We start from the raw sequence: 27,620 nt of genomic DNA on the forward strand, positions 1-27,620 counted from the left end.
TCGGTGTCGGTCGACCCCACCGTCGGTATTGTTTCCAGCTTGTCGGTGGTGTCAAGGCCCGGAGAGGGCGCTGTGGCACCAGACACATATTGCTCAGGGCACATGGACGAGAACGGGCGGGACGGGGTACGCAACGCAAACCTAGACCGTGAGGCCTACGAGGGCCCAAGAGATGTAAGGTATGTACTATACATACACGGTTCGGCTTTTGCAATCTAGCTAAGCTAGCGGTATCTATGAAGCGGCAACTGGCTAGGCTCGTCGACCTAGACGGTCCCGAATGACGGGGAGCTTCCTTTGGGAATAGCCGCTGCGGGTTGAGAAAAAGCCATTTCGTTTTGTTCAGCTCGTTAGGTATCGATTAGCCCTAGCTAGACGGCACTTCGCGACCGCCCACACCTTTCTGGCTCTGTCGCTTCTAGATCGGGTACAGGAGGAGAAGCGATTGAGAAGCGGCCCAAGCGGCCCAAGCGGCCAAGCACTTGGGCCCTTGGGAGGCTTGGGGGCGGGCCGAGCAGATGCTTCCTCCACTAGCGACGCTACCTAGACAAGAAATAGAGATTGAATGATGACAGACAGGAACCTGGGCTGAGGTGGAAGGAGGCGGCGGGGACGGACGTCGGGCAGCGGAGTCGTAGGTAAATTGACCATCTGATCGAATCAGCGTCCTGGTCGGCTGGGGCCGGCCACTGGCGGGCAAGGACGATGAGGTTCTGCTGGGCAAGAGTGTTGCTCGGATAGAAATTACATCTCACTTGGAGGGTATACTTTGAGTTTCCAGTGCTTCCTACATGCGAATACCACCCGCACGGCAAGCAAGGGACCTGTGGGACGAAAAGCAAATGGGACCCAATGTGACCAGTCCGACGACACGACTGGCTTGAGGGTAGCGAGTGTGCATGAAGTACGCATTCATTCACACACACCGCGGAGCAGTGCGTGCTGCCCACTTATTACAGTGGAGGTACAGTGCAGCGGCGCGTGTCATTGAAGGAAGGTACGGTCGAGTGTCGATCCTCGATCACTTGCGTTCCCAAAAAGCTTGGGTCCAGATGGGGCGCCGCGCCCGGTCAAAGAGAGAAAGAGCAATCGAGGAGACAGGGGTAGGGGGTAGGGACTAGGGCGTCAAGCAGCGGTGTTCCACCACTTACGAACGCGGCTTCCATTCCAAAGTTGCTTTTGTTGCAGTTCACCTGAAATCTGAAATCAGGTCTCAAGGTCAGGCCACTCTCCGAAGCCCTCTCGACGCCTACCGCTGCACTGGTGGCTACTGGTCGGCCATCCAAGATGCCAACCGCGTGTCTCTATCTTTCGCGTCTATTCAGCCCAAGTTGCGGATGATGTCTTGGTGTGCGGACTGTAGAGTTGTTCGTTCTTTCATTCCCAGGGCCCCACGCCGTCCACCAACGCAAAGAAAGGTACGGGCAGTATCCATATCTTCAAGGCTATTCATCTTCTTGGCAACGTGGAATCCCATGCTCGGGGCCTCTAATAAAGGTCTCGCAGCAGGGTAGACATGCCGTCATCTTTACATGCCGCCTCCCATGGGGGTGACCGCATTCCCGAAACATAAACATGCGCAGGGCAAGTCGATCAGCCTCGGCACTGCGCTAGTGGCATCGAGGAGACCGGCGACGGCGCGATAATGAGCCGCTCCGTCCGACTTCGAACCATAAGTCCAAACTGGGAATCACGGCAGTCGACGCAGAGCAACACAGCGAGCCCAGACCCGCTGGCATCCTAGAATTACCAGGACGCATTATAGCACATGCCAGGCTGTTTCCAAATTGACAGGACGCAACCCAAAGCTCAGCTGGAAAGGGCCCGCCGAGAAGCTCGAGACGGAAGCTAAAAGCGACGGCAAATGCCGCCGGCCTAATGCCACCCCGGCGATCAGCGCAGCGCCAAACAGAGAGCTGGGTGGGCTGGGTCGCCATTGAAGGCGTTCTAGTGTCTGGTGGCTTTCAGGTTTTCAGGCTTGCAGCAGAGCGGTCAGGCATTCCACGTTCGCAACCACCGCCCACCCAATCCGAGAGGACCGACCTCAATCTGCCTAGCTGGGGCCCATGAAGAATTGAAGTGGTGGCTTTTGAAGTTCTGGGGGAGGGGGAGAGGGAGGGGTAGAGTCTAGCGGAGGAAAGGTAGAGCGGAGGGGCGTAGACGGGGTCTTGATGCCTGGGCAAACGCCTCACCTGCCATGAGTGCGCCTATTTTCACGTCGAGACCGATCTAACCTCTGTCTAGACCTGACCTCGTCCACACCTGGCTTCTCCCCTTTCGGTATTTTAAGCATCGCCGAGTACATTTCGCTGTCCGGTGGCTTGCCGTGCCCGCCACATTGCTACAAGGGCTAAATAATACGTTTGTCCGTATCAGACTATTAGAACGTCAGGTCACCGGACGGGCTGATGGGACTGAGTAGAGTTTCTTGATGAATCGAGTCGTCCGTTGCAGCATGCCATGCCATGCCATGTCATCGTGTCGTTGCCAAGCTGTGCCAGGACGGGTGCTTGTCAAGTTCCCGCTGTTGAATCAGTGGGAGCTCGCAGTCGGCCCCCAGCCTTTGTTCTGGCAGCAGAGCCTCAACCTTCTCACTTCTCAGGCCCTCGCAGGTGATTTTGTTATCGGTGCGTGGGTAGCAGACGGAATGGGCAAATCGGTGGGGTAAATTGGCGAAACCGGCGGACGGATGGCGTGGGCGTACAGACGGCAAGACAAGACAAGCTGCTGAGTGCTGCGCTACTTGGTGCTTTTGTTGCGCACCCGCAGTCCCCTCTTTGGAGGGTGCCAAGCCAAGCGGGGCGCGAACGACTTACACCCACTGCCAAAGCAAGCGACGGCCAGCCGGGGCTTGCTGGGGGGCGTGGAGGCAAGAAGGTGTGGAGGATGAACTAGCGGGTCTGAGACTTCCACTGTTGTGGCAGGTCAGTTTCCCCCATCGCGGGACACTCAAGTGTACGGAGTACCTACCATCTCTCGACTCTCTCGGCTCTCGAGAGTCTGTCGCACTGCTCACGAGTCCTATACAGCGCGTATGTACAGAGTACTACCAGCGACTTCTCACAGACACGACACCCAGGATACAGCACCCCCCCTGGTCCCCTATTCCCACACGCGCAGCACCTGTGAGGCGCAGGGACTCCACACAACGGGACGAAGGACTCTCTTGCCTGCCAGCGCGGCTTACATAAAATTAAGCTCGACTCTCGCTCTGGCAACGTCAAGAAGGGCGAGCCAGGGGTGCAGACCGCCAAGACCGCCAGCGGGGGCCCTTGCTCGAATGGGCTTGGTTCTGGCAAAAGCGAAAGACGGGCATCTTCCCAGCCCCTACTAGCGCCAACCAGCCCCTGCTTGTACTCTCGCGCCTACAGGCAGAGTGAGTGACTTGTTGAGGCTCTGCTGGTCTTTGCTGCGAAGACGCGAAGGGGAGAACCGGAAAGCTGCCAAGCTCGCCATGCCAGGAGCGCCCATCCCATGCCAGGAGCGCCCATCCCATGCCATGCCATGCCCACGGCCATCCTGACGGCCCTAGCTTTCTCTGCTGCTGCCATGGGCAGGGCCATGCCATGCCATGCCATACCATGCCATGGCCGATGGAGGGGAGATAGACACCCTCTGCCAGCTCTTCCGCTCCGCTCAACGACACCATCGAGCCTGGTCAGGTACTGTACATACACTACATACATACTCTGCTTCTACAATACGAGTCCTCTCATTTATCTTCCCGCCTTCCCACTCTCGCCGGCCCAGACTTTTGTCTGCACCTCCATCAACACTATGTGTGGCTTTTTTGTTGTCCTCTTCCACTCACTCACCCGGGTCGAGTTTAAGCCTTGAGGCCTTCCTTATATAGTCGCCAATGACTTGAACCTACCTTGTGGTTCTTGTTGCTGTTGCTGCTGCTGTTATATTTGCTTGCTTCCCCCCCCCCCCCTGCCCGCTCTGACCGACCTCCCAAGCGGTTTGCTCTGTCGCACCCGCCCCCCTACCAGCCTGCCCACCTACCTACCTGCCCTACCTTATTACTCACCTAATAAACTACGCCCTGCCTTCCCGACTGGGACCTTGCGGCGCTGCCTTCTCCCCACGCCTCATCGCCTCACCTCACCTCGTCCAGTCTCGCACAGGCAAGGCTGAATAGGCTTTAGTCTGGTTTTGCCTTGCAGCTCCCAGGACCTTCCGTCTTTATTCTTTAACACATCCAGCGCCGCCCGACCAACGCCGGGCGAGCCTCGGCCTCGGTGACTGACGCCTTTTTCCCTCGCTCTCGCAAAATGGACGACCCTTTCATGTTTACGGGCGCTGCCTATCCCTTCGTCGAGGACATGGCCTACCATAACACCCCATTTGGGCATACAGAAGAGGGTCTCATGGGCGTCCCCATGAGCTACATCGACCCGAGCCTCCAGAGCCCGTCACCTTCGGCCCCGTATCTCAGCAAGTGGAATCCTCCCCAGCTAGTCCAGCGCTACCTTGAAGACACCCAGAAGACTGCCTTTTTCAACGCCGATGTTCCCTCACACATGTCGGCGAGCCGTGGACATATGCGCCCAACAGTTGGCATCCCCCCTGTCCCGCCGCCGTCGCAGTCGGCCCGCTACACCAGTCCCATATCGTCTGTCGAACATTCCTCTTCGGAGAGCAGTGCCCTGAGCCCTCCAGCCGACACCGAGTCGCACTTCGACAGTAACTTCCCCAGCACGCCTCCAGACACTACCCTGCTCTCGCCGTACCAGCATCATAGCGGCTTCGAACATTGGAATGCCCCCGCCCACGCCATCCAGTTCATGAGCATGGGACCTACCGAGAGCTTCGTCAACCCCATTGATGTAAACCCCAGCCAGCAACTAGAGTACTGCGAAAACGAGAGCGCCGTAAACGATTTCAGTCTATCCTCGCGAGGCTACAGCTTCGAGAGCTGCAACTCGGCCGCCAGCCAGTGCGACCGTGAGCCTGTAAACAACCAGATCATCCTCGACGTCCGCACAAAGCGAATGGCGAGCCCCGACGAGTTAGCGCCTGCCGTCAAGGAAGAAATCGAGGCAGAAGCCCCCCAGTACCCGCCGCTACCAAAGGGTGGCAATCACGAAGACTGCGAATCGGATGAGGAGCCCGCGCCCCCAATTCTCAAGAGGCCGAACGAAGACGGAGACGGCGAGTACCAACCGGGCAAGCGGCTTAAGCCAAACCAGCGAACGCCAACACGACGAGCATCAAGAACAAAGCAAGCCACAACCGCCAGCGTATCGCCTTCGCGTTCGATGCCTTCTGTGTCCAAGAAGGGAAGCAAGCCAACACGCACCGCCAGTGGTGCCAATCAACAGTCGACGCCTAAGGCGCTCCCTCCTACATCTAGCAATGCCAAAGGCCTTTTCACTTGTCGCGAATGCCCACAGCAACACTTCAAAGATCAAGCTACCCTAGATAGCCATGTCAAGAAGCAGCACACGCGGGCCTTTATCTGCGTCTTCCACTTTGCCGGCTGCGACTCGACATTCGCGAGCAAGAACGAGTGGAAGCGCCACGTCAGTTCCCAGCACTTGCTCCTGCACTACTGGCTGTGCCAAGAGGGGATATGTGCAAAGACTTGCAACCCACACCCTGCTTCGACGACGGCCGGATCCAAGAGCAAGGCCCGAGGTAGCAGCAGTGCCTCTAACCCAACGCCTTCTTCCACACCCAATCTTCCTAACGGGTCCATCTTCAATCGCAAGGACCTCTACACTCAGCACCTGCGCCGCATGCACACGCCGCCTAACATCAAGAAGAAGCAAGCTGCGGCCAAGAAATCCGGGGGCAGCAGCGCTGCGCCGTCCGCCAATGTCGGCAACGCTGGCAGCGCCAGCAGTAACCCGTCAATGCTCGAGTGGGAGGATCACCTCCGCAACCTGCAGCAGCGGGCCATTCAGGAACGCTGCAAGCTCCCAATCAACATGCAGTGCCCGGCGCGGGACTGCACCCAGGCGTTCCAAGGCACCGACGCCTGGGACCAGCGCATGGAGCATGTTGCGAAGCACCTCGAGAAGGCGGCCGTCGGCAAGGAGGATTCCGTCGTCTTTGGCGGCGACAACGACCCCACGCTCGTGCAGTGGGCCTCGCGCCCCGACGTGGGCATTATCAAGCCCGCGCCGGCCGGTCGCGCCGGCGCATGGGAGCTGAACACGCCCATCAGGCGCGGCCCCGGCGGGGCGACGCTCGTGGTGGCCGCCGCCCCCGTGGTCATTACTCCTACTCCTATGCCTGCTACTCTGCTGCCTGTGCAACCTGCTACCGCTGGCAACGCGGCGCTGCACAGTGACGACGAGGAAGAGGGAGAGGAGGAGATTGTGGTGACGGGGGAGGAAATGGACGAAGACGACAACGAGGAGGAAGAGGAAGATGACGACGACTTGCGCGACGGAGAAGGCGAGGAGGACGACGATGGGTGCTAAACGGAAGCTCCTTGTTTCACCAATCCTGTCCCTTTTTTTTTCTCATTTTATTTTTCCTATATTTTTTCCTTTTACATGTATCACACACTACTAATGATCGTTACGATGGATGAAATGGTTCCTTGGGCGCGCACATACAACACATATACAACATACACCACTAGGACACCACTAAGCTATTTTCACTGGAGAGAATTATGGTCATCTTTTGATACCTTGGATAGCTAGCTACCGACTACAGAGGTGTGCTGTTCTGGTTTATTTTTTTGGGAGCCAATTCAATAATGTCCTTGTCTGTACTGCTTGCTGGTCGGCACTGCACATTTCTGTCAGCAAAGCATGCATGCAATGTTTCTTTCTCAGCAAGGAAAAATCAGACCAATCAACAACTAAAATCTAGACTACCTACATGTCTACATTCACAGCGCACTTACAAGACTGTGTTTCTGTTCTTTGTTCTTGAAATCTTCTCTTGGGACAATGTATTAAGGGGGGATATAAACGGCTTCGTATTTTGTATTACCTACGGATACTCAGACCATCGAGATCAGCACTTTCACCGAATTATTCCTCTTTATTTGGCCTGGAGCGTCCTGTCCTGCTTGCTCGTGTGTTATTTGCCCAGGACTTACTCACCAACTGCTAACTTGAAAACGGGATGGGCTCTCTGGATGCTGTGAGGCCGCCCGGTCTCTATCTAGGCAGGTAGCTATTGGGGACAGACATGCATCTCCTTGGGTGGCACATTGCAGCTAAGGTAAGGCACTGAAGGTAGGCATTTTGCTGTTATGCATGCATAGAGGGCGAGCAAAGACGAGACGAGACGGAGAGCAAGGCCGATGTATGGATGGATGGATGGATGGCAGGTCCCAGGTCACCATCGGTCTCGGCCACCGGCCCCAAACAAACCCAGCAAAGCAGCCAAGCAAGCAGAGAGAATCCGCAGCCCGTAATTCGCGATTGGCATTACAGCCCTGTTGCTCGCGGATATCCATACCGGGTCTGATAATGGGTCATGTGGATGGAAACTTGTAATGACAGGAGGAGCGGGGAGGCAAATGAGGAAATACATATGCCGAATTGGGAAATTGGAAGTGTGGTGATTCTGCTTGGACGGACGGGTCTTGGATGTCCATGGACATGTACCGTGACATTGTCTGAAGAAGTGCGGTTTTGGTTCACTGCACGGAGGCCAGCCCCCCCTTCGGACCCCCGCTCATTGAACACTAAACTCCGCTGTCTGTCTCTCCCCACTGGAAGATGGCGGGAGCGTGACGACGGGTCTGGTTTCGGCTAACAGCTATCGGGCATGACTGGCGATGGGGTTTGGAACTTGCTGCTTGCTGCAGTGTTCCGCTGCGCCCCATGCAGCGATATACCCCCCCAGCCAAGGCTGATTTTCCTTTTCGTGTCCCCCAAGACAGTGGCTTGATCGAAGGTCCCTCACGCGTTCCAGAAGACAGGTGTGGTTGGCTTGGTCGGGAAGCTTAGAGCTAGGGACCTACGGAAGACGGCTTCTAAGAATTTGACTCTCTAGTGTGGCACACACACACGGCGTGCAGCAGCAAGCAGTGAGCAGCGAGCGAGTGAGTGAGTGAGTGCTTGGCAGACCGGGCAGACGGGGAGAGTGAGAAGCTTCAAAATGCGGCCGGGTTCCAATTTTGCCTAAAACGACATCGGGTTCGTCCCAGCAATCAGCGATGACACTACGATTGTGGCTGGATGCGAGCATGACGGATCATGTAATGGGGGAACTGGGGAAGTCGAATCAGCCCCCCAGTCCATCCTGGTCATGGGTGAGGGGGATTGGAGATAAAAAGCCACAGTTACTAGCGCCTTGGGAGATCGGCTCCCCGCCTACCGAGGACGGGAATGCGGTGAACGGATCAGGAAATGCGGCAAGGTGCCTGGGGTTAGTGCAAAACGAAATAGTGAGGGGGTTAGCTCGGCTTTTCAGCTCGCCGACGCTGCGACACTGGCCACGCAAGCCGATAACTAAAGAAAAAGAAAAGAAAGAAGCGAAAATGTAAAAGCGGCGTGGAGCAGCCGCACGGCCAAGGGTCGAAAGAATGACAAAGGAAAATCCAGGTTGCATCGGGCATGTGCTCCTGTCCTTTCGGGGCGAGGCCGGCGCCGGCCCATCCCATATTCAATGTGGTTGTGTCTGCTTATTCCACTTGGACGTTTCCACACACCCACATCGTCATGTTTCGCCCAGATTGTGTACGAGATAGATACTGGAGGATGGGATGCATAAACCAACCGAGTGCGCCCCCAAGTCTTACGCCGAGCTCTCTCCTGGGCCGCCGGCCGAGGGGCACAGCAGCGGGAAACACGTCCACAGTCCGTCCCACCAAGTGGCCCGATCTCGCGCCGCTCGGCAGCCGGGATCGTTTTGAGGGGTGGTGGGCTGTGGGCAGCGGGCATCATCATGTTCATGGGCGCCGTGGTGGCACAGCCTCCCCCGTCGTTTGCTGTTGTTTGTTTCTGGCCTCGTGCTGGCAGTAGCATGCATCAATGCCGGCGGAGATAAAGAGCACGGCGCAGCATTTGTCGCCACCGCGGTCGCCAGCTGCTGGGGGCCCCGTATTGCCAGGGATGATGGATATTAATGGGGCCCAGCGAAGCGCCAGGACCTCTGAAGGATTTGGACCCGGGAACTGTACCCATTTGTTGGTTTGGCCGCTTCGCTGCATCTCGGACTGTCATGTCAGGGCCAACCGTTACCCGATTGCATCGACATGTGAGACGGAGTGTCAACGGGGTCCTTGCAGATGCAAGCGAATCCTCCTCGTTGTCCGTCTTGGTAGAGCACTGCTTCGGAAGCGTCCATACTACTAGCAGTAAGAATCACGAGGGAGAGGAAGGGGCAGTGAGGAGTGGCAGGAAGGTGCGTTAGGTAATTCGAGATCACTTGAAGTAGTAGCGACATCGTCAACCAAGAAGGTGCGACACCCGGAGTGCTATTAGTGGTGCCAGTAGTGTAAGTCGGGCCGTCTAGATCTCCCAACATGGAAGCAGGTGCCTTCCTCCTGGACCCGACCAACACAAGCATGGAACTAGAAGGTACGATGCGTAATGTCTATTACCTACCAGGAGGATGATACCATACCCATACCCGTGCCCTGGCATCAATCAACCCGAACCCAGCAACGGGCTGTGTTCGCTTTGCATCCGCGCCAGTCTGTTCTTCTGCCTCGTGGCCTCGACGTAGTCGGCTAGCCGGTAGGCACCGTGGCATAGCATCCCCAATACGAAGCCCACGCCGTCGTTCTTGAAGGCGAGGATGCCTGCCGCCGTGACCAGCATGACGGTCCACCGTTCCTCGCGCCGTGCCATAGCTATCTCCACGCCATCGACACTGCCCGCGGCATCATCCAAGCTGGCGGCCCCCACGCGCGCCAGTTCCAGACCCGCCACGGCCACCATGACCCCCAGGAGGCTGCGCGGGAACCTGTGCAGCAAACCGCGCAGAGAATCGCCCCAGACCAGTCCGACGATGGCTTTGAAGGCGCCGAGCAGCACCACGGAAGCCCCGCTGCGCGCTCCGAAGCGGTGCTGCGCGGCGAGGCCACCAGCACCGTGACAGACGGGCATGGCACCGAACCAGCACCCGACCAGGTTCATGGCACCCACGGACAGCCCGAGAGCCGTGGTAGACGGCGGCGGCACGCTGTCAGCATGGCCTGCAGTCAACAGGTCGGCAGCCAACGCCGCAGCAGCGATGATGGAGTTGAGCGTCGTGAGTGGAAGCTGGGCGAGGGCCATGCCGATGGCATCGCGGTGGCCCCAGGCTGGGACGACGAGACGCGGATTCCAAGGCGAGAAATGCGGCAGCTCTTCGTACTCGCTGTCTGACCTTCGCTGGAGAAGCATGATGCTGACCATGGCACCGAGCAAGCCCAAGATGAAGACGGCCAGGGCAAACGGGAAGCGCCGATACATGCGCTGGGTGAGGACGAGGACGGCAAACACGACCAGCGCGCAGAGACGGCTGTCGAGGGGGGACGCCGCCGACCACGACAGCCACGGCAGCGGCGCGACCAGGGACGAGCCAGCCGAGATGGCCAGGCTGAAGCCGGCGCCGACCTGGATGCCCTTCACGATGGGCGCGGGGATGTAGGCCGTGAGCAGACGCAGCAGGCCCGAGACGCTGAGGAACAGCACCGCGGCGCCGACCCACGCGCCCGCGGCGACAGTGTCCCGGAGCGACGCGCCGCTGGCAATGGCGGCTGCCGCGATAGCCTAGATAGAAGAAAAAACCACGTCAGCACAGCACATGGGTCATTTGTCTTCATTGTCCATGGTTTCCATGTCATGTGATAACACGAGCATGACGAGAGTCAGGCATGTGCGGACCTTCATGGGCTGCACAGGCAAGGGAATGCCAAACACAGCGCCAGTGACAATGTTGAAGACGCCCGAGAACACCAGCGTCGACGGTAGGTCGATAGACCCCTGTAGGGCTAGGGTGATCATGAGCGGTAGTAGCGTGCCGAGATCGCCGAGGGCGCCCGAGATCTCGGCGGCGGGCGCGCCCCGGAGCGTTGCGACGTTGTGCCGATTGACGCGCCCGAGCCGCCGGCCCGTGGCCCGCACGTACACGGCCACCTGCTGCATGGCTGGCTACCTTTTAGTGTCGGTATCACTTTGACGCAGTATTTGGGTTTTGTTGTGTCGAGATGAGATACAATTGAGGAGGTGACAAGCGCCAGAGTCATAAGGATCGAGATGACAACAGCAAATCACGAGACCCGCTACTTCGGAGCTACTGTACAACGTCGTCAGCCAGCCACCATCTCATCTTGACAACAGCAACAACACAACGCCGCTTGGACATTTGACATATAGATGAACTATGGAAATATATATATATATACATTTTTTTTTTAAAAAAAAAAAAAAAAAAAAAAAAAGTAAACATACGACGTTGACCAGGGATTCGCTGGTCGTCACCAACTCCTAGCTACTAGTCTGGCCCTCATTGGTTTGTCTGACTGGGAGAGCGGACGGGATCCCGAATTTTCCAATTGGTATGGTCGTATGTGTCTGTCGGATCAGCAAAAGCTCGTTATATCGGAAAGGGGGGCATGTTGTGGAGGTGGGTTGGGCTGTCGAGACAAGAAATAAAACGAACGGGGATAGATCAACTTCCGTGTCCACGAACAAGGCCAGCTAGGCAATCATTGCTAACACAAAGTTTCACGATTACAAGAAAATGCGGATTACAATAGCAGTTCGGCGGCACAAAGAGGATATTGACATCTGCCATGGAAGACAACCCCTTTCTTCCCCGTTGCCAGGTTGACCAACAGTCCCTTTCTTCCGATCGACTATTTTATTGATTGACCAACCCCACCAGTGCAACTACAGCCCCCTCGTAGGTTTTTGTCATGTATCCCCCGTTATTGGTGATACAATAACAACTGAGTCGTTTAAGAAAAGGTCTGCTTAGACATCTCAAAAACGGCTGCCCCCGCCGAAGGGGTTTCTCTGAAAGAGGCAACAGCCGTTAAGGCCCTAATATAGAATCCCAAAGATCCCTAGTATATCTATCTTTTTGCAAATGCGTTGCTAGGCTTTCCCAGGCTGGTATTCTTTTCCAATAATTCCTGCCGTATTGACTACCGAAGCACACAAGTATTGCGCGAACAATGAGGTCTGGGAAGCGTCCTGCTTGGCGCTTGCCATACTCACATGAGAGAGTTCGTGTGGCTCCGAGCCGGTCATATTCCTTTCTGACATCCGAGCTTTGAGCTGGTGTATGTGCTGTGCATTTCTACCTTGCTAGGCAATGTCAGTTACAACCATGGAAGTTGAGGCCCAAGGGCCCGTCATTTCTGGGAGGCAGGCTTTGCAGCCCCAACTTCTGGCGGGTTTTGTTGCCTCATCTAGAGATGTGTCTTAATTCTTCAATTCTTCTGACAAGTTGGCTTGCAGCAAAAGGCCGGCAAAGGGGTTCCACTGACACTCATGTTTACCACAGCCTCCTTGACTCCCATCAATAAGACTTTAACTTTCTTATCTACGGATGTGCATAGAAAAAAAACTTGCACTGCAATTTTTAGCTCCAAGGGGGCCATCGAGATCAAAGCACGCGTTGAGCAACTGTTGTCGCCACACTGCAATTTCTAGCTCCAAGGAGGCCATCGAATTCTTACCTCCTCTGCGCTCCTCTATGGACCTATCGGAAGGCACCGCGACGCGGCACTGCGATTTTTAGCCCCAAGGAGGGCTCTCAAGTTCTACTTGTACGTAATGGCCCAACAAGCCCTTCGGGTGTAAGTGCTTTGAGGTCGATGGTCTCGTTGGAGCTAAAAATTGCGGTGCAGTGCAACAGGCTGCGCATCAGGTATTGTGTTTGTGTTTGTGTTTGTCCTACGAGAATATCGACAAGGCCAAGGATGATTCAAAACTTAAAAATGTCCGCCGTATGTGCATACGTATAGCTTATAGAGCGGAGTAGAGTATTAAAGGGTCACCTCCGTAGATAAACATCAGCAAGACAGGACAACAACACACCTTCCACCTCTCCAGGTGGCCCTTCTCTTCAGAATCTTGTCTAGTTCGAAGAGCCCCTTGTCCTCGTCGTCCGTGTCCTCAATGATCTTTCCTGGGACGAGTTTCAGACGCTAGTAAGGGTCCTCCTCAGGTCCCAGCATAAGCTGCGTGATTGACGCCGTTGGGTGGATCTTCCATGTGGGTGGGAGTTCAAGTTTGCATGGTAGTGGGCCCTCCATTCCGTTGGATGGCGTCACAACATAGCGGCAGGCTAGGCCATCTACTTCGGATAGGCGGTCGTCGAGTTATTATGATGTGAAGACCTATCGTACCGACCGTCGTGATCTACGAAGGCGCCCCATAACGTATGTCCGTGACGTGGTAGTAAGGGTATGAGCTTCTAGTTGACGATATCATGCAGCAGTAGGGGGAGCTGGTTCCGCCAGAGTTTGCTAACATTCAGAGTTGAATAGGTAGATGGGTGGATATATTATCAAAAGGATATTCTTTTTAGAAGCCCCAATTACCTGGCGCACTCCTAGACCTCGACTTAGGACCGGAAGACGGGAGAGACAGACGAAGAAAGGACGGGGTACAAAAGGAGCGAATGTTGAAACAATATCTGTAAAAAGGATCACCCACAACCACAGCGCCAACACAAGCACCCACACCAACACCAACATCTACACCAACCAGACGGACAGGAAGAGATTACAAAGCACCATCAAACATTCAGCAGAATCCCGTCCTCCTCCAGCTTGCGCGCGTCGCCGCCGGCCGCGGCAATGGCCTTTTGTATAGTCTCGCGCAGCTTGCGCTGCTTCTCCTGGGCCTCGCGGTCGCGGCGGGCCTTCGTCTTGCTGCTGCCGCTGGGCGCGACGCCAGTCATGAGCAGGTTGTGGTCGCTGGGCGTGTAGTTGACGAACGCGCTATTTCCTCCACCGCCACCACCGCCACCGCCGCCGCCGCCGCCGTCGCTGGCTTGTCGGTTGTGGTGGTGGCTGGCGCTGCTGTTGGCGCTGCCGCGGCGGCTACTGCCCGTGGCGGCCGACGACGACGGCTTGCGCGCGTGGTGGCGCGTGTAGTGCGGGCTGTCTATCGCATCGAAATTCAGTTCGGCGGCGGCGTTGGCATTGCCATTAACATTACCGCGGCGGCCCGTCCACGACCGCCGCTTGCGCACGGCGGTGGGGTTGCTTGGGCCACCATCGAGCGCGCTCCCGGCCGCCGGCGTGCTCCGCAGCATCTGCATCGACGCGCTGCGCCGCTGGAGCCGCCCGGGGGTCGGGCTGGGCGACGACGTGGAGCCACCGCTGGCCGTGCGCGCTTTGCGCGGGCTGGTCATGGCGCCGCTGCCGCTGCCCGAGGCGTTGCGCTGGTGCGCCCGGGGTTGGTGGCGGGCGCCCGACGACGGCGCCTTGGGCTTGGGACGCCGCTGCTGCTGTGATGGCGGCGGTGGGGGGTGGTAAAGCTGCTGCTCGGAGCGGGTGCGCCGGAAGGCGTTGCCGGCGTGGTGCGGGTGGTGGTGTTGGTGGTGGCCGTTGATGTCGTCGAGGTGGAACTGGTGCGGAGCAGCTGAAGGAAGCTCGCCGTGGTTGCGGTGCAGCACGGCAGGCCCCGTCGGGCTCCTCGGCTGCGGCATGTGCATCGGCAGCTGGGCGAACTGGAACCCCTGCAGGGCCAGGTTGAAGGCGGCCTGCCGGCTCTCGGCTGTCTGGTAAGACACGGCGTCCGTGTCCATGGCATCGCCCGCGTCCCACCAGCCGTTGGTGTCCTGGCCGCCGGGCGTGACAAATGACGGCGACGACGACACCGCCGCTGACGACGACGGCCAGCCCATCTTGCCGGCGTCGGGGTTGTTGTCGGCAGAAGCGTCAAACTGCCAGGTGGCCGACTGAGCAGTGTTGTTGGCTGGCGGGAAGTTGGCGAGATGAGGCGTCTGCAGCGACGTGCTGGGGATGGCGGCTCTACTGATGCCCTGGGGTGGTTGTATGGGCATCGAGTGGGGGTCAATGCCGGTAGTATTTGCAAACGGGAGCCCAGAGGTCTCGAAGAAGGGGTTGTCGAGGTAGTTGTTGATATAGCCCATGCTGTTGCTGCTGCTGCTGCTGCTTGTGCCCAGCGGCTGCTGCGACGTGTCCGAGAGGGGCCCGGTGACCGGCCGAGACAGGGGCATGTGTGACTTGGAAAGTTGGAGGTTAAACGGTCGCGGCCGGCTCCCCATGCCAGCCGACTCCATCTTGATGGTCGACATGGCTGGGGCCGGAACAAGCACAAGGGGCTGTGCCAGTGGCTGCTGTTGCTGTTGCTGCGGTCTTGGCTTGCCGTGGAAGTTGTCACGAATTCGAGTATACAGAGTTTCCAGACGGTTGGCCTTGCGGGGGCTCGTCGACCAGGTAGGAGGCGACGCGGGCACAGAGGCAGACGCTGGGGGCACTTGGACGCGAGGAGAACGCATCGTTAGCCCCTCGAGCTTGAGCAGCTCCGAGTCGGAAATAGAGCCACCGCTAGGTGCCTCATGGCGGGCAAATAGGCCATCGTCTCTTTGTCCTCGATTTCCGGCGGGGTGGTCTGTCAGGTCTGTCAGGTCTGTCATGGGCGGCGCGCCTCGACCGTGCCAATACTGCTGTTGCGGGGGGAACTTGGCAGTGGAGGCGGTGTGTAAGCTCGAGCTGCTGCCGCTGGTGGGTAGAGTAGGCGGCACTGCGTCGGCTGCAAGAGCGTGTGGCGAGATGGGCATGTCAGTAGCTCCGTATAACTGGCCGAAGCCCTCTCCCGCGGTCGAGTCAGCGTCGTCGAGGACCACAAATTGGTCAAAGAGATCCGCCGATCCTACATCGTCCTCTGGGTCCATTGGGTCCTGCCAGTAGAGGGCGTCGCTTCCTTTGTTCTCGAGCGAGAGCCCGCCAGCTGGGAAAGCCACGCCTTCGATGCCCACCATTTCCAAGCGAAACGTCGCACCGTGGTTTGCAAGATTGTTGTGATGCGCGGAGAAGTTGAAGGTGGAGGTTTGGGTCGTGTCTCCCGGGGTCCATGATGCTGGCGGAAAAAAACGAGGGGCGTAGGAGCGTTTAGGGACGGCGGTTGTGTAGAGTCAACAAACCGCCCAGACTGCTATAGCAACAGAAAATATGAGACGGGGGGGGGGGGGGGGGGGGGATGAGAAGAGAGGGGGGCATGTGCTAGACATTTGTAGGTGATGGCAATATCGATGCGAGCCCGAGTCTGCCGAGGAATGGCATGTCGGTTTCCAACGATGATCCATTCCAGTAACGTGGACTTGCTGTCCTGTCACTTCCACAGCTTTGCGACTGTGTGTTCTGACCATGACATGACAGGAAGCTCGAGGTGGCCCCCCACAAGCACAAAGAGATGCCTTCTCTCTTTGTGATTGTTATGTGACCCGGCTGAGCTTAGGTGGGTGGGACCCATCTTCGAGGACAAAGAGACGAGCTCAGGTCTCTGGAATGCGGAGCTACTGCGGCCAGGTACGGCCACAACAGCAACAGGACCGTTGTTGCGTCCTTGTTGAGGCTAACATGGTTATCTTTGGCACATAACGACGAGAGAGCCAAGCCCTGCAAGAAGAGGCGGGACTGCGGCATGTAAGCTAGTAGCGCCGGTGCATCTCGATCCAAGCAGGCGCTTACCTTTCTCGCCAGCTGTTAGTGTCACACAACTTCCCGGAACATTCCGCTTCCCGAGCGCTCTCCATCCAAGTCAGCTGCCACAACAAGAGAACAGAAGAATCGAGCACCGAAACCGAGGTCAAAATCAGCGAGGGCTGATCTCCTGAAGATTAAATCGTGATGGATTGCGTGTTCCAAAATCCAAAGTAGATGCCTTGTGAATAATAAGCACCACCAGCCTGTTTCAGACGGCCGATTTGGACCTGGCAGACAAACAAGCAGGCAAACAAACAACCAGCAAGCCAACCCACTATCCCTCCTCCCCGTCAAGAATGGAAAATGGAAAATGAAACACAAGAATAAGCGCTTGAAAGGACCTGCGAGGTCAACCAAAACCCGCTTGACCCCCCTCCCCCCAAATCTAGAATGCCCCGTTTTAATGCAATGTTTCTTTGTGATCGGACAAGAGTGGAACGCCTCAGTATGCACCGATGCTGGGGGCCCGTCTCTCGTCTTTCGCCTACTCCGTGAAAAGCCGATTCGAAAATGTACTCATCTCCAAACTCCTGTAATTGACCAACAGATAGACAAGAAAGAAAAGAAGAAAAAAGAGCAATACTCCAAACCGAATTTCCGAGGATATAACCACCTGCCGCATCTGAGAACAAAGCACATCGTACATGGGAAACCCCTGCTATAATTCAGGATGGAGTTGGGGTGAGAGGAGAGGCGAGGGGATCGACGGCGGTGTTCTCAGCGAAGACATGACCGACGCGACTCCGGACGACGCGACGCTCTCGGGGCGCCGCTTGTCCCTCCTTCGCATTCTCGGCCGGCTCAGCACCACGTTTTGACAGCTCAGGGCTGCATCCGCAGATAACCGAAACCGCAGCGGGTAGCCCGCACCGTTCATGCCGACGTGCTTCCGGATGCCGCCGGGGTGGCCAGTGCGCCGCAGGGATAGGAGGGACTCGTTGAAGGCCCTTTCCTCCTCCTCGATATCAGCCGTGCCGTTGGTATAGGCATCGTCAACCTCGAGGCCAAGCGGGGGGCTCGCCCTGGGTTCGAGGATCGGCGCCAGCCGCATTGGCGACAATGACGACGCCGCCGGCTGGGGTCCACTGTACACGGTACACTGCATCTCGCTTGCTATCATGTTCTCCAGCCGCGAGTCTATCACGGCCGTGCTGCTTCTTTGCCGGCCCCACAGGGTGGATTCGGGCGCGGGGGGCGATGGCTGATCAACCTCGATCGGCGAGCCGGGATCTGGTGGCGGAGAGGACAACATCAACTCATCCTCAACATGCGGTTTGTCTTCGACATGCGGCCTGTCCTCGATGTACAGGCCAGACCACCACGACTGAATGGTGCCTGGTGCATCTAGTTGCAGTGGTTCACGGCCTCGGCCGTTAAGTTTCAGGTTCTGCCTGCTCAGTGAGTGGTGAGAGGTGGCAAAGACGGATGTCAATGGCGAGGGCGGTAATGGTGGCGGTTGTGGTTGTGGTTGTGGTTGTGGTAATGGATGCTGGCGGCTTAGTATGGAGGGCTCCAGCCTCGCCGGTCTCGCGACATCGTCCTGATCTTCGGCTGGAAGTGCTAGGCCATCATCGCAAGTGCTCGCCGCAGGTATTCCCACTGGGGTTCCTGTTCGCCGCTCCCCCAGTGCTGATGCCGGAATTGGCGGCATTCCGCCAGGATAGTATCTGAACATGACGTGTCAGGGACGATTTATTGTGCCCGGCTGGATCGTCAAGGACGCGGGCGGCCTCTGCCTAGAGCAAGAGGCAGCGCGACCGAGAGAAGATGGCCAGAGGACCCGGCAGTCAAAGGGGAGTCATTGGCGCCGGCGGGTAGCTGCACGGGCTCGTGTAATGGGTTAAAGGCTGTGGCGGCCACATGGGCAGATGTCGTCCGATGATGGGCAGCCAACTAACTGTCGTCCGTAGCGAGACGAAAGCGAGGCGAGGTGAGCTTATATTGTAAGTACGGTATTTACGGATACACTGACAGTGTACAACGCGGCGGGCTCAGAGAGCTGTTGCGGACGAATTGGTGACGACGGCGACGATGGCGACACGACGACGGGGCAGCCCGCTCACGGCGTGTCTACGTCTTGGGTTGTTGTGGATGTGAACACGACAGGAGGAGAAATCGAGCGTCTCCGCCCTGAATGGCCATGCCTGCCCCAAGCAGAGTGCAGAGTGCAAAGTGCAGAGCGCAGACAGACGCACGCACGCTGCTGAACGGCCCTAAGCTGTGTCGAGCCAAGTCTACGGTCCCGTCTTTGAGTGTGCGCCCGCGCCCGCGCCCGTGTCAGATGGTCCTGGGCCAGGGAATGGGAGCTGCGAATAAGAACCCCTGGGCTCCGGGGATTGGGGCCTTGAGCTGGCGTGATTGGCCGGTTGCGGCCCACGACTTCACACTGTCTGGGAACTCTTTGGGAACTGGGCTTGCTGGGCCGCCTGTGGTTGGCTGATGGGCGCCGTGCGTGGGCCCAGGCGTCCTGGGAGGGGTGCCTGCCGTGAGGCGCGGAGGAGCACAGCACCCAGACCCAAGCCCTCGGAGACGGCCTGCGAGAGGCGAGATAGACACGCCGGGAGCGGAGCGCAGCTGGAGCTGGGCGCTGACAGCTGCCACCTCCGTAGGAGTAGCGAGAAACACCGTCGCTACTTGGCTCTCCGCGTATGGTTAGGTCTTGCTAAATTCCGTGTATAATTAGTTTGTAATTGAAATTCTCTTCAAATAGCCATTTCTGAGCGGGATCCTCAAAACCCGGTCGCTTCAGTTCCATGAGATGTTGCATGCAAATTACAGTCACACTCGGTGGGTGACGTGCTGTGCCTTGTGCCTTGCTGCTCTGTGAGTGTGTCGGAAGCTGCAACGCCAGGTGCGTGCCCACTCTGCCCGCTCTGCCCGACAGGCGCACTCGGCGGGCAGAAAGAATGGCAGCCCAGCATTTGGAGGATGCGCCAATGCAGGCGAGTGTTCCGCGTAGCCCTCACCAACTCCGCTCCAGCGCTGCGCGGCAAACCCGAGGCCCGCAACTGCAACTGGGGCTGCTCCTCCCCAAACCGCCCAAAATTGGTGCAGCCCGTTCGTCCAGACCAGACCCCAACTCTTGGAACTGGGGACCTAGCAGCCACTCACAGCGCGCCTTCCAATCCTTCCAAGGCACCCGGGCCCGGCTCAAGGTCCCAGCGCACTTAAAAAATTTTTTTGGAAGGGCCTGGCCCCATTCGTACTGTGCTGCCGACTTGCCCGTCGCCCAAATTCCCTTTCCCCAGCCGGCTACAGCCAATCTCGACGAGCGGCGGATTCTTGCGCGCCGTACAGTTCACGCACTGTGATTGGTCTTACCAACCCGTTGGGTCCGTCCAAGGATCAGGAAGAAATACTCTAATCAAGCTGTGCTCCGTACGGAGTAAGCACTTCACCCCTTCCATTCGTTGTGTCATACCTTAGCAACCAAACGCCCTAGGCGCTCAGACGGCTGAGGGACGTTTAAAGGCACAGTGCAAGCCTCGAGTTGCCTTCAACTTACACCGAACTTACAAGTATTTTGGGTTCCTTTCGCGTTTTCGCGTTTGGGTTTTGTAATGATGTCTCATTTGTTCGTTGACGAAGTCACGAAATGTGATTGCGTCAAGATGATGCTCGGCTGCATCTCATTCTCACGACGTGGACCACCTTGAGAGACGAGTTCTCAGCTCCCCGCTGCCCGTGCCCCTTACGACAATCGACCACGTGCTGTCCGTTCTGAGAGCACAGACATGACACATGTGTATTCATCGTCCTCGCATCCCTCAGAGGTCAGATGTGTGAGCTGTGAACGTCTCTCACACTCCTACGGAATATTGACTCTGTGCTCCACTGCTTAGCTGTCCCCTTGCCCATCACATCCATCGTTGTGACAACGGAATTGCTGCGCAATCGAGCAGCAGGGATGGGGCTGCCGCTCCGGCTCAGCAGCCTGACATCCGGCACGCATTGTGCCGAATGTCATGCCGCGAAGAAACCTCCGCCAAGCCCACTTCCGATTAACAGGCGAGCCCCCACACAAGCTTTCTAATCACAAGCTTAAAGGAATCCATCTCGCGGACTTAATTCTGCACGGCGGAGGGATCCGATTCCTGTAATATCCGATGGCATTCTGTGTTGGACCCCAGGGACCTTTGCTGTTAGAACCCGAGCCACGGCAAGCTCCAGACTCGTGCGACCACAATCGTGAGACCGAGAGAGAAGGCTTCCATTCCGAGTACCCGTGGAAGTCAAGAAAATATGTTGGGCTTTTTCTTGTGCCCCCTGACTAACCTTGAGCCTCGACGGCTGTGACGGCATCGTTCAGATTACGGGCGAGATAATGATTACCTCACTGGCACACGAAAGGCGACGATTTGACCCGAGGCCGTCGGAGTGTACAAATCGAACCTCGCAGGCCGCAGCCCCCCCTAGCCTTTGACTTGCTTACGGGTAGGTGCCTTAGCTGATCGGCATCCTTAGCTTTGCTGCGCTGGGTGGCCGTTTCCCAGAGCCCGATTTAGCAGATCTGCCGATGCAGCATCCCACGACCGCCATCTCACTGCATCCAGGAACTAGTAGTGTAATTTCTTTCCGAGTCTAGAATACAATCCCAACTTTAAATGTTTCATCAGGTTGTTAGAAGGTCTCCCCACTCTGCTCCTCCAAAGCGGGGGAGGGGGGATGGGCCCGTCTTACGGACCCGAGAGAAGAGCTCAGACCGTGTCTTGGTTTGTGCGACAAGCGAAGCTTCGCTCACCCATCGACCAGAACGCTGGGCCGTGGGTGGACGGTAGCCAGAGCCTTGATAGGTCCCGACTTGCAGCCGCGAACTTGATATTTGACGATCTTTTTGGAGGGGGGGGGGGGGCCAATCCACCCCTCCGGTCGGGGAAGCTGAAACAGAGGGCCGCAGTTCGGCTCCGCAAACCCACCAACGGGAGACCCCGCCTGACCTGCCGGGCTGGGGCAAATCTGTTTGCTTCTTCTGCAAGCCGTGGGATTGGACTGAACGGCCGTCTCAAGTGAGTTTGCTGGAGTCGTTTGTTTGACGCACCTGCATTTTGGCGGCAGACAGCATGATGGCAATGTGTCAGATTTTGACAGGAGGAGCTGCTAGCATCAACCATTATTGCTCGAGGGTCGCCGGATCTATTTTCCGCATTTCGAGCTGCAGCCGCGATCCCTGCCTTCACAGTGCGCCTCGAATTCCACTTTAGGTTTGCAAACGCCCAGACACTCGCGTTGCCGGTGGGAAGCGAAGGCGCCTTTTTCAGGGCGCTTCGGCTCGCCTTACCCATTTTCCTTTAGAGGCTTGCTTCCCCGGCCTCATCCACAAAACTGCATTGGAACCCAACGAGAAGCACTGCAACGTGTTTGAATTGAAGAAAACTGGCCCACTCGGATCGCGACCGGCACTTCCCGGCCTGCGCTATCTAGGACCGCCGACCGATTATCGTTGCTCTTGAATTAGAAACTGCAACTCTGGTTGTCTATTTTGGTGATGCTACTCCGCACCATGGACCCCAGAGAGTGGATGGAAGAGGTAAAAAGGTGCCGCTCCCGCCCCCCCCCCCCCCTCCCCCCTCCTCCCCCGTCCGCGGACCCGACCCGAGCCCGAGCGGGGCGCTCACGTATCGGTTCCATGGGTCCTCAACGGCCACTGTAGGCGCGCGCCGCTCCTAGGAATCCTTTTTTCCCCTACGCCCCCCCGGGCGTGTGTGGGTACTGACAGGAATACTCGCTCAATAGAAGTGGGCGGGCGCCATAAGAGACAACCTGCCCTGGATTTTCAGGGCGAAAACGTCAACGCGCCCCTCAAACTCAACCACAAGAAACAATAAGATGGAACAAGGTTTTAACTTTAGAACCTCGACGTAGCATTCCGAGCCGCTTTGCCAAGTTTCCACAAACTCCTTTTCCTCTCCCAGCCGGCCAAAATGCGGCTAGGAAGGCTGCGCGCGCTTGCCGAAGGTAGGTACCTACCTGCCTGCGTAGCCTCTCCGCGTTGGTAGAGGGCGGTTGAGGCAATACAGGTACCAGTGACTCCAATACGTAGGTATGTGACGTAGATAGCTAGCTATTGCACCTCTCGGAGAGAACATTTAAGGCCAGTTACAAGGCAGTTAGGCCTTTCACGTCTTGAACAGTCCCTCATCCCCCTCTACTGAGTAACAAACATTCAGGGGTTAGATTTTGTGTATGCAAGGTAGCTAGAGGCACTCCCCGTTCCTTCATTATTGGGAGGACGAGAGACAGTAACCTGCTATACTCTTATCAGTAGGTATGTGCTCAAATCAACTCGACTCAACCTATCCACAAAATCGACTCGAATTCTTTTGGGGGGTTCTCGTTCCAAACGGGAGAACGCAGTCTCTGGTCTATAGAGGATAAGCCGGGCTGTTGGTTCAAGAAGGAATTCAAAATAAAATAAAAGAGTTGCGAGGATATCTTGTCCGTCATCTCAGGGTTTTTTGCTCACGGCGGCGGCCGTATGCTGGCTGCCCTTCCCTCGTCCCCATTTTGGGACGAAGGATTCTACATCTTGGAAACATCACGACCCAGCCGCAGCCCCTAACATTTTTCGTCTCTCGGCAGTTCACTTTTGCTCGCGCGTATCTTTCTTGAAGTCCGCGGAAGTGTTTCCGAATTCGAAAAGGGAGTATAATTATTCACTATCATAGCGCGGGGTTTGCTGTGGTCTCGCTTCATGCCTACCTAGGTACCTAGAAACTATTTTGTTCCTTTGTTCTCCTTTATTTCTAGTGTGTGTTCGGTTCGTCTCGTCAAAGCTGTTGTTCGGTGCTACCCTACCCAGGAGGCAGAGAGAGAGGGAGAGAGGGAGAGAGGGAGAGAGGGAGAGAGGGAGAGAGGGAGAGAGGGAGAGAGGCTTCCGGCTGTGCGAGTTGTGAATTCAGAGTTAGAGCAAAATACAAGTGATGGCTGCTTGACGTCGTCACCGGAAGCCGTGCTCTTGTCTTAAAGACTGAAGAGAGGATTTCCCCTTCTTCAGATGTCAATATGGATACTACGAAGCTCAAGAGTAAGCCACTTACGATGTTCTAGATACCAGACAAAGGGAAGATGGTTCTGCGTCGCTGGGAGCAGTGCAAAACTTTTAGAGACCTATTAGAGAACGTGCTCGTCGTGGATGTGATGGCATCATTGGGTAAAGCTTATGAGGTAAGGTAGCTTAGGGCTTGGCCATTATTGCTCTCAACTCGGAATGATGAACCCGGGGAAGAATACCGCCAGTTCCACCACCCGTTATTGGGTTATTATTGTCCAACTCCACACACAGACTTCAGCTGACGACAGGACTTGATGTAAGATTCGACCTGGCAATCGCCCATGTTGAGGCGTCGGTTTCTACTTTCTTTCCGGAGGTAAATGACAGCTACGTGGGAACCTGGAGATCTCCAAAGGCATTATAGCTTCATGTTTCAGAAGTGTTCATAAATTCAGAGACAACCAAAAATCGGATCCGTCAAGCCAAAGTTTACTTCCAGAGGGTTAAGGTATATTTTAACTTGCAACGCCTAAGTTGGAGGCTGCAATGCAGGCCGCCAAAGCCCTGACAGGGGAGGTTACTGAGTAGACGTGCAGACGCAGACAGTCCCCACTTCGGATTGCAGGCCGATGGGGCCCGCGAAACCCTCCATCGCAAACAACCTCACTCACTTCGGTTGGCGGCGTCAATTGTGCAACTGCGCGGCAATCCACGCGACAAAGCGCTGCGCCCTTGGAGCAGCCCGGGACATGGCTCACGCGCCGCGGGCGCTGCTGTCGCGGGCGACGTGGGCGGCCCCAGTGGAGGCGATCGCGCTCCGGTCGCTGTACGTTCGGGTCAAGCCCGCGCCCATCAACCTATCGGAGCGCCGCGCGGTCCTGGCAGCCCTGAAGCAGCACGCCCTGGGCGACCTGCAGGTCTTTAAGCAGCTCCAGGTCAGTCGGTAGTCGGACGAGCATCAGAAGAAGACGCGGCCTGCCCGCTGACACGTTTGGCCGTCTTAGGATCCCTCGTCGTTCATTGCCGTCGTCAAGACTAGCACGAGGGCCCGGCTCATGGTTAGCCGCTGCCCTCTGCAGTTCGACCACATCCCGGAACGGTCCGGCGTGCACCCCGACCCGCGGGTGCTTGGGAATGGTGCTGCTACAGAATCAACTACAGACGATGCTGCCGATGCCGATGCCGATGCCGATGCCGGTGGCCCTGCGAGCGATGGCGGCGAAAAGACGTTTACGATCGGGGCGTCCCTCGCGCCGGGCTACCAGCACCACGTGCACATCGAGCAGTCGCCGCTGCACGGCCCGTGGCCCGGCAGGAACTACGATGCGAGGCCCGGCTGGCAGCAAGACCCGCGGCCCGTCAGGAAGGACGACCCGCTCGCCAACGCCACGTTTGCGACCGAGGCGCTGCGGTCCATCATACCGAACATGGCGGGCTCCAGCGCCCTGGCGGACTGGGAGATTGGCGTCGGCGCTGGCGGCATAGACGGGGGCCTTTCTCCCAGGATACCGGCGTCGGCGAGGATCAGCAGCAGCCCAGATGCCGCTGCCGCTGCTGCGTCCAACGACGCCGTCAAGATGGACCATATCAGGCGCCGCAAGCTGCGGCAGGCCAGCCGAGACGAGATCACGAGCCTACTTGGGGGCGCCGATGACGTAAGCGCGGTAGAGAATAAAACTAAATAAACCGCAGCCGCTTAGTCGCAGGTGACTGTTTATACCGTGGCGTGGCCGCTAGCGCGCTAGCGGTGGCCAGAAAAAAAAGGCATGGATGAGGGGCCTACGGAGTTTTTTGCCATTTTTTCTTTTTTTCTTTTTGGGCGTCTACTCGGGTGCCAGAAAAGTAGGATTTGTTTATTCTATGCTAGGTACGGTTGAGCCGTCGCGCTCAGTTGCCAGCCATCTCTCGTCCGTGAACGGTGACGAGTTTGTCGAGACGAGAGAAGACGAGCTCCAATCTCTTTAGTAGAGGGGGCTGGCGGAGGTGAGCCTAGCCTACCAAGCTCCCCGGGGAACTACCAAGGCAACAAGCGGGGTGAAAAACCCAGGTCGGCGTGTTTGAATAGCAAGAAAGGACAAATGATTTGCCAATTTACTACCTGGCGAATTCGCATCGCTAGAGCTTCTCTTTCCAGAACGTTTTGCCTAGATAATTTTCCGAACGAACTAGAGGCCAGATTCAACATGGAAGACGGGTTCTGGAAATGACAGGAAAGAGCTGTGGCTTCCTAGATCTAGTATAGTGTAATGCAATTCCTGATTTCGGGTCTTGGACAAGCAAGTTCGAGTAGGAAGGAACCTACCTGACAAAACCCGGATGGACCTGCCCAACCCCGGTGCGTGTGAGCGGCGATGGGCTGTTCCGTCATGTCATCACACCACCACAGGGCGAGGAGATGAGGAATGGCACCAAAACAGGATGTGGCTTGCAAGTTGCTTGGCATTGCGGCTGCCGAGGCCCGCTTGCTGCATGCCGGCGTTACGTCATGGACGCAGGGGCCCAACGGCGGGGCCCGCGACACCTGTCGTCGACGCAATTCGCCCCGACTTCATGTCTCCTGCCGTCCCGTCACCTGCGCTTTCTCTCCTTTAGCCGTTTGAAACTTGGCTTTTGCGGATTGGAGCGGCAGCGCCAGCAGCTAGTAGCATGTGCGAGAGGTATTTGCGCCCTACCTAGACTAAGTAGGTATCCCAGCCACCCAAAGAAGGTCCCGGAGGAAGGAGCTAGGGAGCTAAAGAGCTGTTAGCTTGTGTGGGAAGGAAGCTGCCCCAGACTCCCTCCGCAGTCCACGCATCAGACGGCGATCTTGGTTGCGGGATGGGTGCCAGGGCAGATGACGTCGCTGGTCGATCCGGGGGAGGCCACCCAACGAGAAATAGTCAAAAAGCCGTCGCCCTATTATATCTCCTCGTCCCCGGGCTTCCTCTACTTCTGCTTTTGAATACTCTCCAGTGACCGCAATCTGTTATTTTCCGAGTCTCGAGACTAGATCCTCGACGCGGAACCCAACCACCTCCTCACTTGACTTACATACTCCCGGGTATCAAACCGCCGCCATGGCTCAGACGGGCTTCTTCCACCACATCGGCACGTTCCTGCTGTTTGTGTCGACGATCCTGCTCATCATCGTGTGCATCTCGGCGCCCGTCGTCCACGACATTGCCATCCTCAAGGTCGAGCTGGGCAACCGGCCGACGTCGCAGCACGCCACTGTCACCTTTGGCACCTTTGGCTGGTGCATCAACAATGTCGACGGGTGAGTTTTTCCCTCAGTGAAAAAAAAAAAAAAAAAAAAATACTGACACAACAACACAGCGACACGTGCTCCAGCTCGCACGTCGGCTACTCGCCGGCCGACGTCATCAACTCGCAGGACAACACGCAGTTCTCCGACTACGCGCGCGACACGACGCGCGCCCTGACTAAGGCCATGGTGCTGCACCCCATCGCCTGCGGCATCAGCTTCATCGCCTTCCTGCTGGCGCTCGGCGCCGGCGTGCTGGGCTCATTCCTGGCCTCGGTCGTCGCCTTCCTGGCCTTCTTGCTCACGGCCATCATCACCATTATCGACTTTGTCGCCTTCGCCGTCGTGCGCAACAATATCAACGATAACGGTACTGGTGCGGCAGCGTACTTTAGCACCGCCATCTGGTGCCTGCTCGCCGCAGCGATTTTGCTGTTGCTCGCTACAATCGTCGTCTTCCTCACCTGCTGCTCCGGCCGCCGCCATCACCGCACCGCTGCCACAACCAAGACCGAGTACATCTCTCCTCCGCGCACCCAGCCCGTCTACGGCCGCCGCCGCTGGTGGTCCCGACGCCAGTACTAAGGCCCGTCGGTCTGCTGTCTGACGCATGAGTAATGTCTTTTTGTGCTGTTGCCGCGTGACTTCTGTATATGCCCCTAGGGCTAACCGCGTTATAAGAGACGGACGGCGACTATAATGCACCGGGAGGCGTGTACGTGCTGCTATTTGTCGGCGGGAAAATTTTTATGAAACGGAATTGGAGCGAGCACGAATATTTTTCATCA

At 57.1% G+C, this 27,620-nt stretch overlaps 9 protein-coding genes across 9 annotated transcripts; 4 read left to right on the forward strand and 5 right to left on the reverse strand.

Annotated features, from left to right (window-relative positions):
- Positions 1–2,812: 2,812 nt before the first annotated feature.
- B0T26DRAFT_673104 (uncharacterized protein) lies at positions 2,813–3,518 on the reverse strand (the record flags this gene model as incomplete). Its single annotated transcript, XM_060439557.1, has 4 exons — positions 2,813–2,912; positions 2,971–3,021; positions 3,188–3,292; positions 3,370–3,518. 4 exons carry the CDS (start codon positions 3,516–3,518, stop codon positions 2,813–2,815), a joined length of 405 nt encoding a protein of 134 aa, XP_060301454.1.
- Positions 3,519–4,274: 756 nt separating this feature from the next.
- Positions 4,275–6,431, forward strand: B0T26DRAFT_638447 (uncharacterized protein; the record flags this gene model as incomplete). The annotated part of the gene is made up of 2 exons (XM_060437035.1): positions 4,275–5,024; positions 5,634–6,431. The coding sequence occupies 2 exons, from the start codon at positions 4,275–4,277 to the stop codon at positions 6,429–6,431; spliced, it is 1,548 nt and encodes a 515-aa protein (XP_060301455.1).
- Positions 6,432–6,573: 142 nt separating this feature from the next.
- Positions 6,574–7,279, forward strand: B0T26DRAFT_178657 (uncharacterized protein). Its single transcript, XM_060433604.1, has one exon. The coding sequence runs from the start codon at positions 6,716–6,718 to the stop codon at positions 7,109–7,111; it is 396 nt and encodes a 131-aa protein (XP_060301456.1). The 5' UTR covers positions 6,574–6,715; the 3' UTR covers positions 7,112–7,279.
- Positions 7,280–9,644: 2,365 nt separating this feature from the next.
- B0T26DRAFT_597642 (uncharacterized protein) lies at positions 9,645–11,015 on the reverse strand (the record flags this gene model as incomplete). The annotated part of the gene is made up of 2 exons (XM_060435651.1): positions 9,645–10,676; positions 10,791–11,015. Coding segments are annotated over 2 exons (1,257 nt in total), but the record flags the coding sequence as incomplete, so codon positions are not given.
- A 2,641-nt stretch (positions 11,016–13,656) lies between these two features.
- Positions 13,657–15,873, reverse strand: B0T26DRAFT_748792 (uncharacterized protein; the record flags this gene model as incomplete). The annotated part of the gene is made up of 1 exon (XM_060445007.1): positions 13,657–15,873. One exon carries the CDS (start codon positions 15,871–15,873, stop codon positions 13,657–13,659), a length of 2,217 nt encoding a protein of 738 aa, XP_060301458.1.
- Positions 15,874–16,896: 1,023 nt separating this feature from the next.
- B0T26DRAFT_178738 (uncharacterized protein) lies at positions 16,897–18,642 on the reverse strand. The gene is made up of 3 exons (XM_060433606.1): positions 18,570–18,642; positions 17,355–18,264; positions 16,897–17,294 (listed from the first exon to the last, which is right to left on the reverse strand). Exons 2-3 carry the CDS (start codon positions 18,246–18,248, stop codon positions 17,256–17,258), a joined length of 933 nt encoding a protein of 310 aa, XP_060301459.1. The 5' UTR covers positions 18,249–18,264; positions 18,570–18,642; the 3' UTR covers positions 16,897–17,255.
- A 2,548-nt stretch (positions 18,643–21,190) lies between these two features.
- B0T26DRAFT_698677 (uncharacterized protein) lies at positions 21,191–21,792 on the reverse strand. The gene has a single exon (XM_060441437.1). It carries the CDS (start codon positions 21,706–21,708, stop codon positions 21,295–21,297), a length of 414 nt encoding a protein of 137 aa, XP_060301460.1. The 5' UTR covers positions 21,709–21,792; the 3' UTR covers positions 21,191–21,294.
- A 2,545-nt stretch (positions 21,793–24,337) lies between these two features.
- B0T26DRAFT_748794 (uncharacterized protein) lies at positions 24,338–25,333 on the forward strand (the record flags this gene model as incomplete). Its single annotated transcript, XM_060445008.1, has 3 exons — positions 24,338–24,523; positions 24,593–25,243; positions 25,289–25,333. The coding sequence occupies 3 exons, from the start codon at positions 24,338–24,340 to the stop codon at positions 25,331–25,333; spliced, it is 882 nt and encodes a 293-aa protein (XP_060301461.1).
- A 1,311-nt stretch (positions 25,334–26,644) lies between these two features.
- B0T26DRAFT_615440 (actin cortical patch SUR7/pH-response regulator pali) lies at positions 26,645–27,366 on the forward strand (the record flags this gene model as incomplete). The annotated part of the gene is made up of 2 exons (XM_060435973.1): positions 26,645–26,844; positions 26,904–27,366. Coding segments are annotated over 2 exons (663 nt in total), but the record flags the coding sequence as incomplete, so codon positions are not given.
- Between the last annotated feature and the right edge of the window lie 254 nt (positions 27,367–27,620).

This window comes from Lasiosphaeria miniovina (assembly GCF_030549165.1).
Source record: "Lasiosphaeria miniovina strain SMH2392-1A chromosome Unknown B0T26scaffold_2, whole genome shotgun sequence".
NCBI classification, from domain to species: Eukaryota; Fungi; Ascomycota; class Sordariomycetes; order Sordariales; family Lasiosphaeriaceae; genus Lasiosphaeria; species Lasiosphaeria miniovina.

Excerpts from the sequence above, each read along its gene's own strand:
- B0T26DRAFT_178657 (XM_060433604.1), top strand. The coding sequence starts at position 6,716 with ATGTCCTTGTCTGTACTGCTTGCTGGTCGGCACTGCACATTTCTGTCA.
- B0T26DRAFT_178738 (XM_060433606.1), bottom strand. The coding sequence starts at position 18,248 with ATGCCGCCAATTCCGGCATCAGCACTGGGGGAGCGGCGAACAGGAACC. Across the intron at positions 17,295-17,354 it reads ACAAGCGGCGCCCCGAGAGC|TCGCCTCTCCTCTCACCCCA; the intron begins GTCGCGTCGTCC and ends CCGTCGATCCCC.
- B0T26DRAFT_698677 (XM_060441437.1), bottom strand. The coding sequence starts at position 21,708 with ATGGTTGATGCTAGCAGCTCCTCCTGTCAAAATCTGACACATTGCCAT.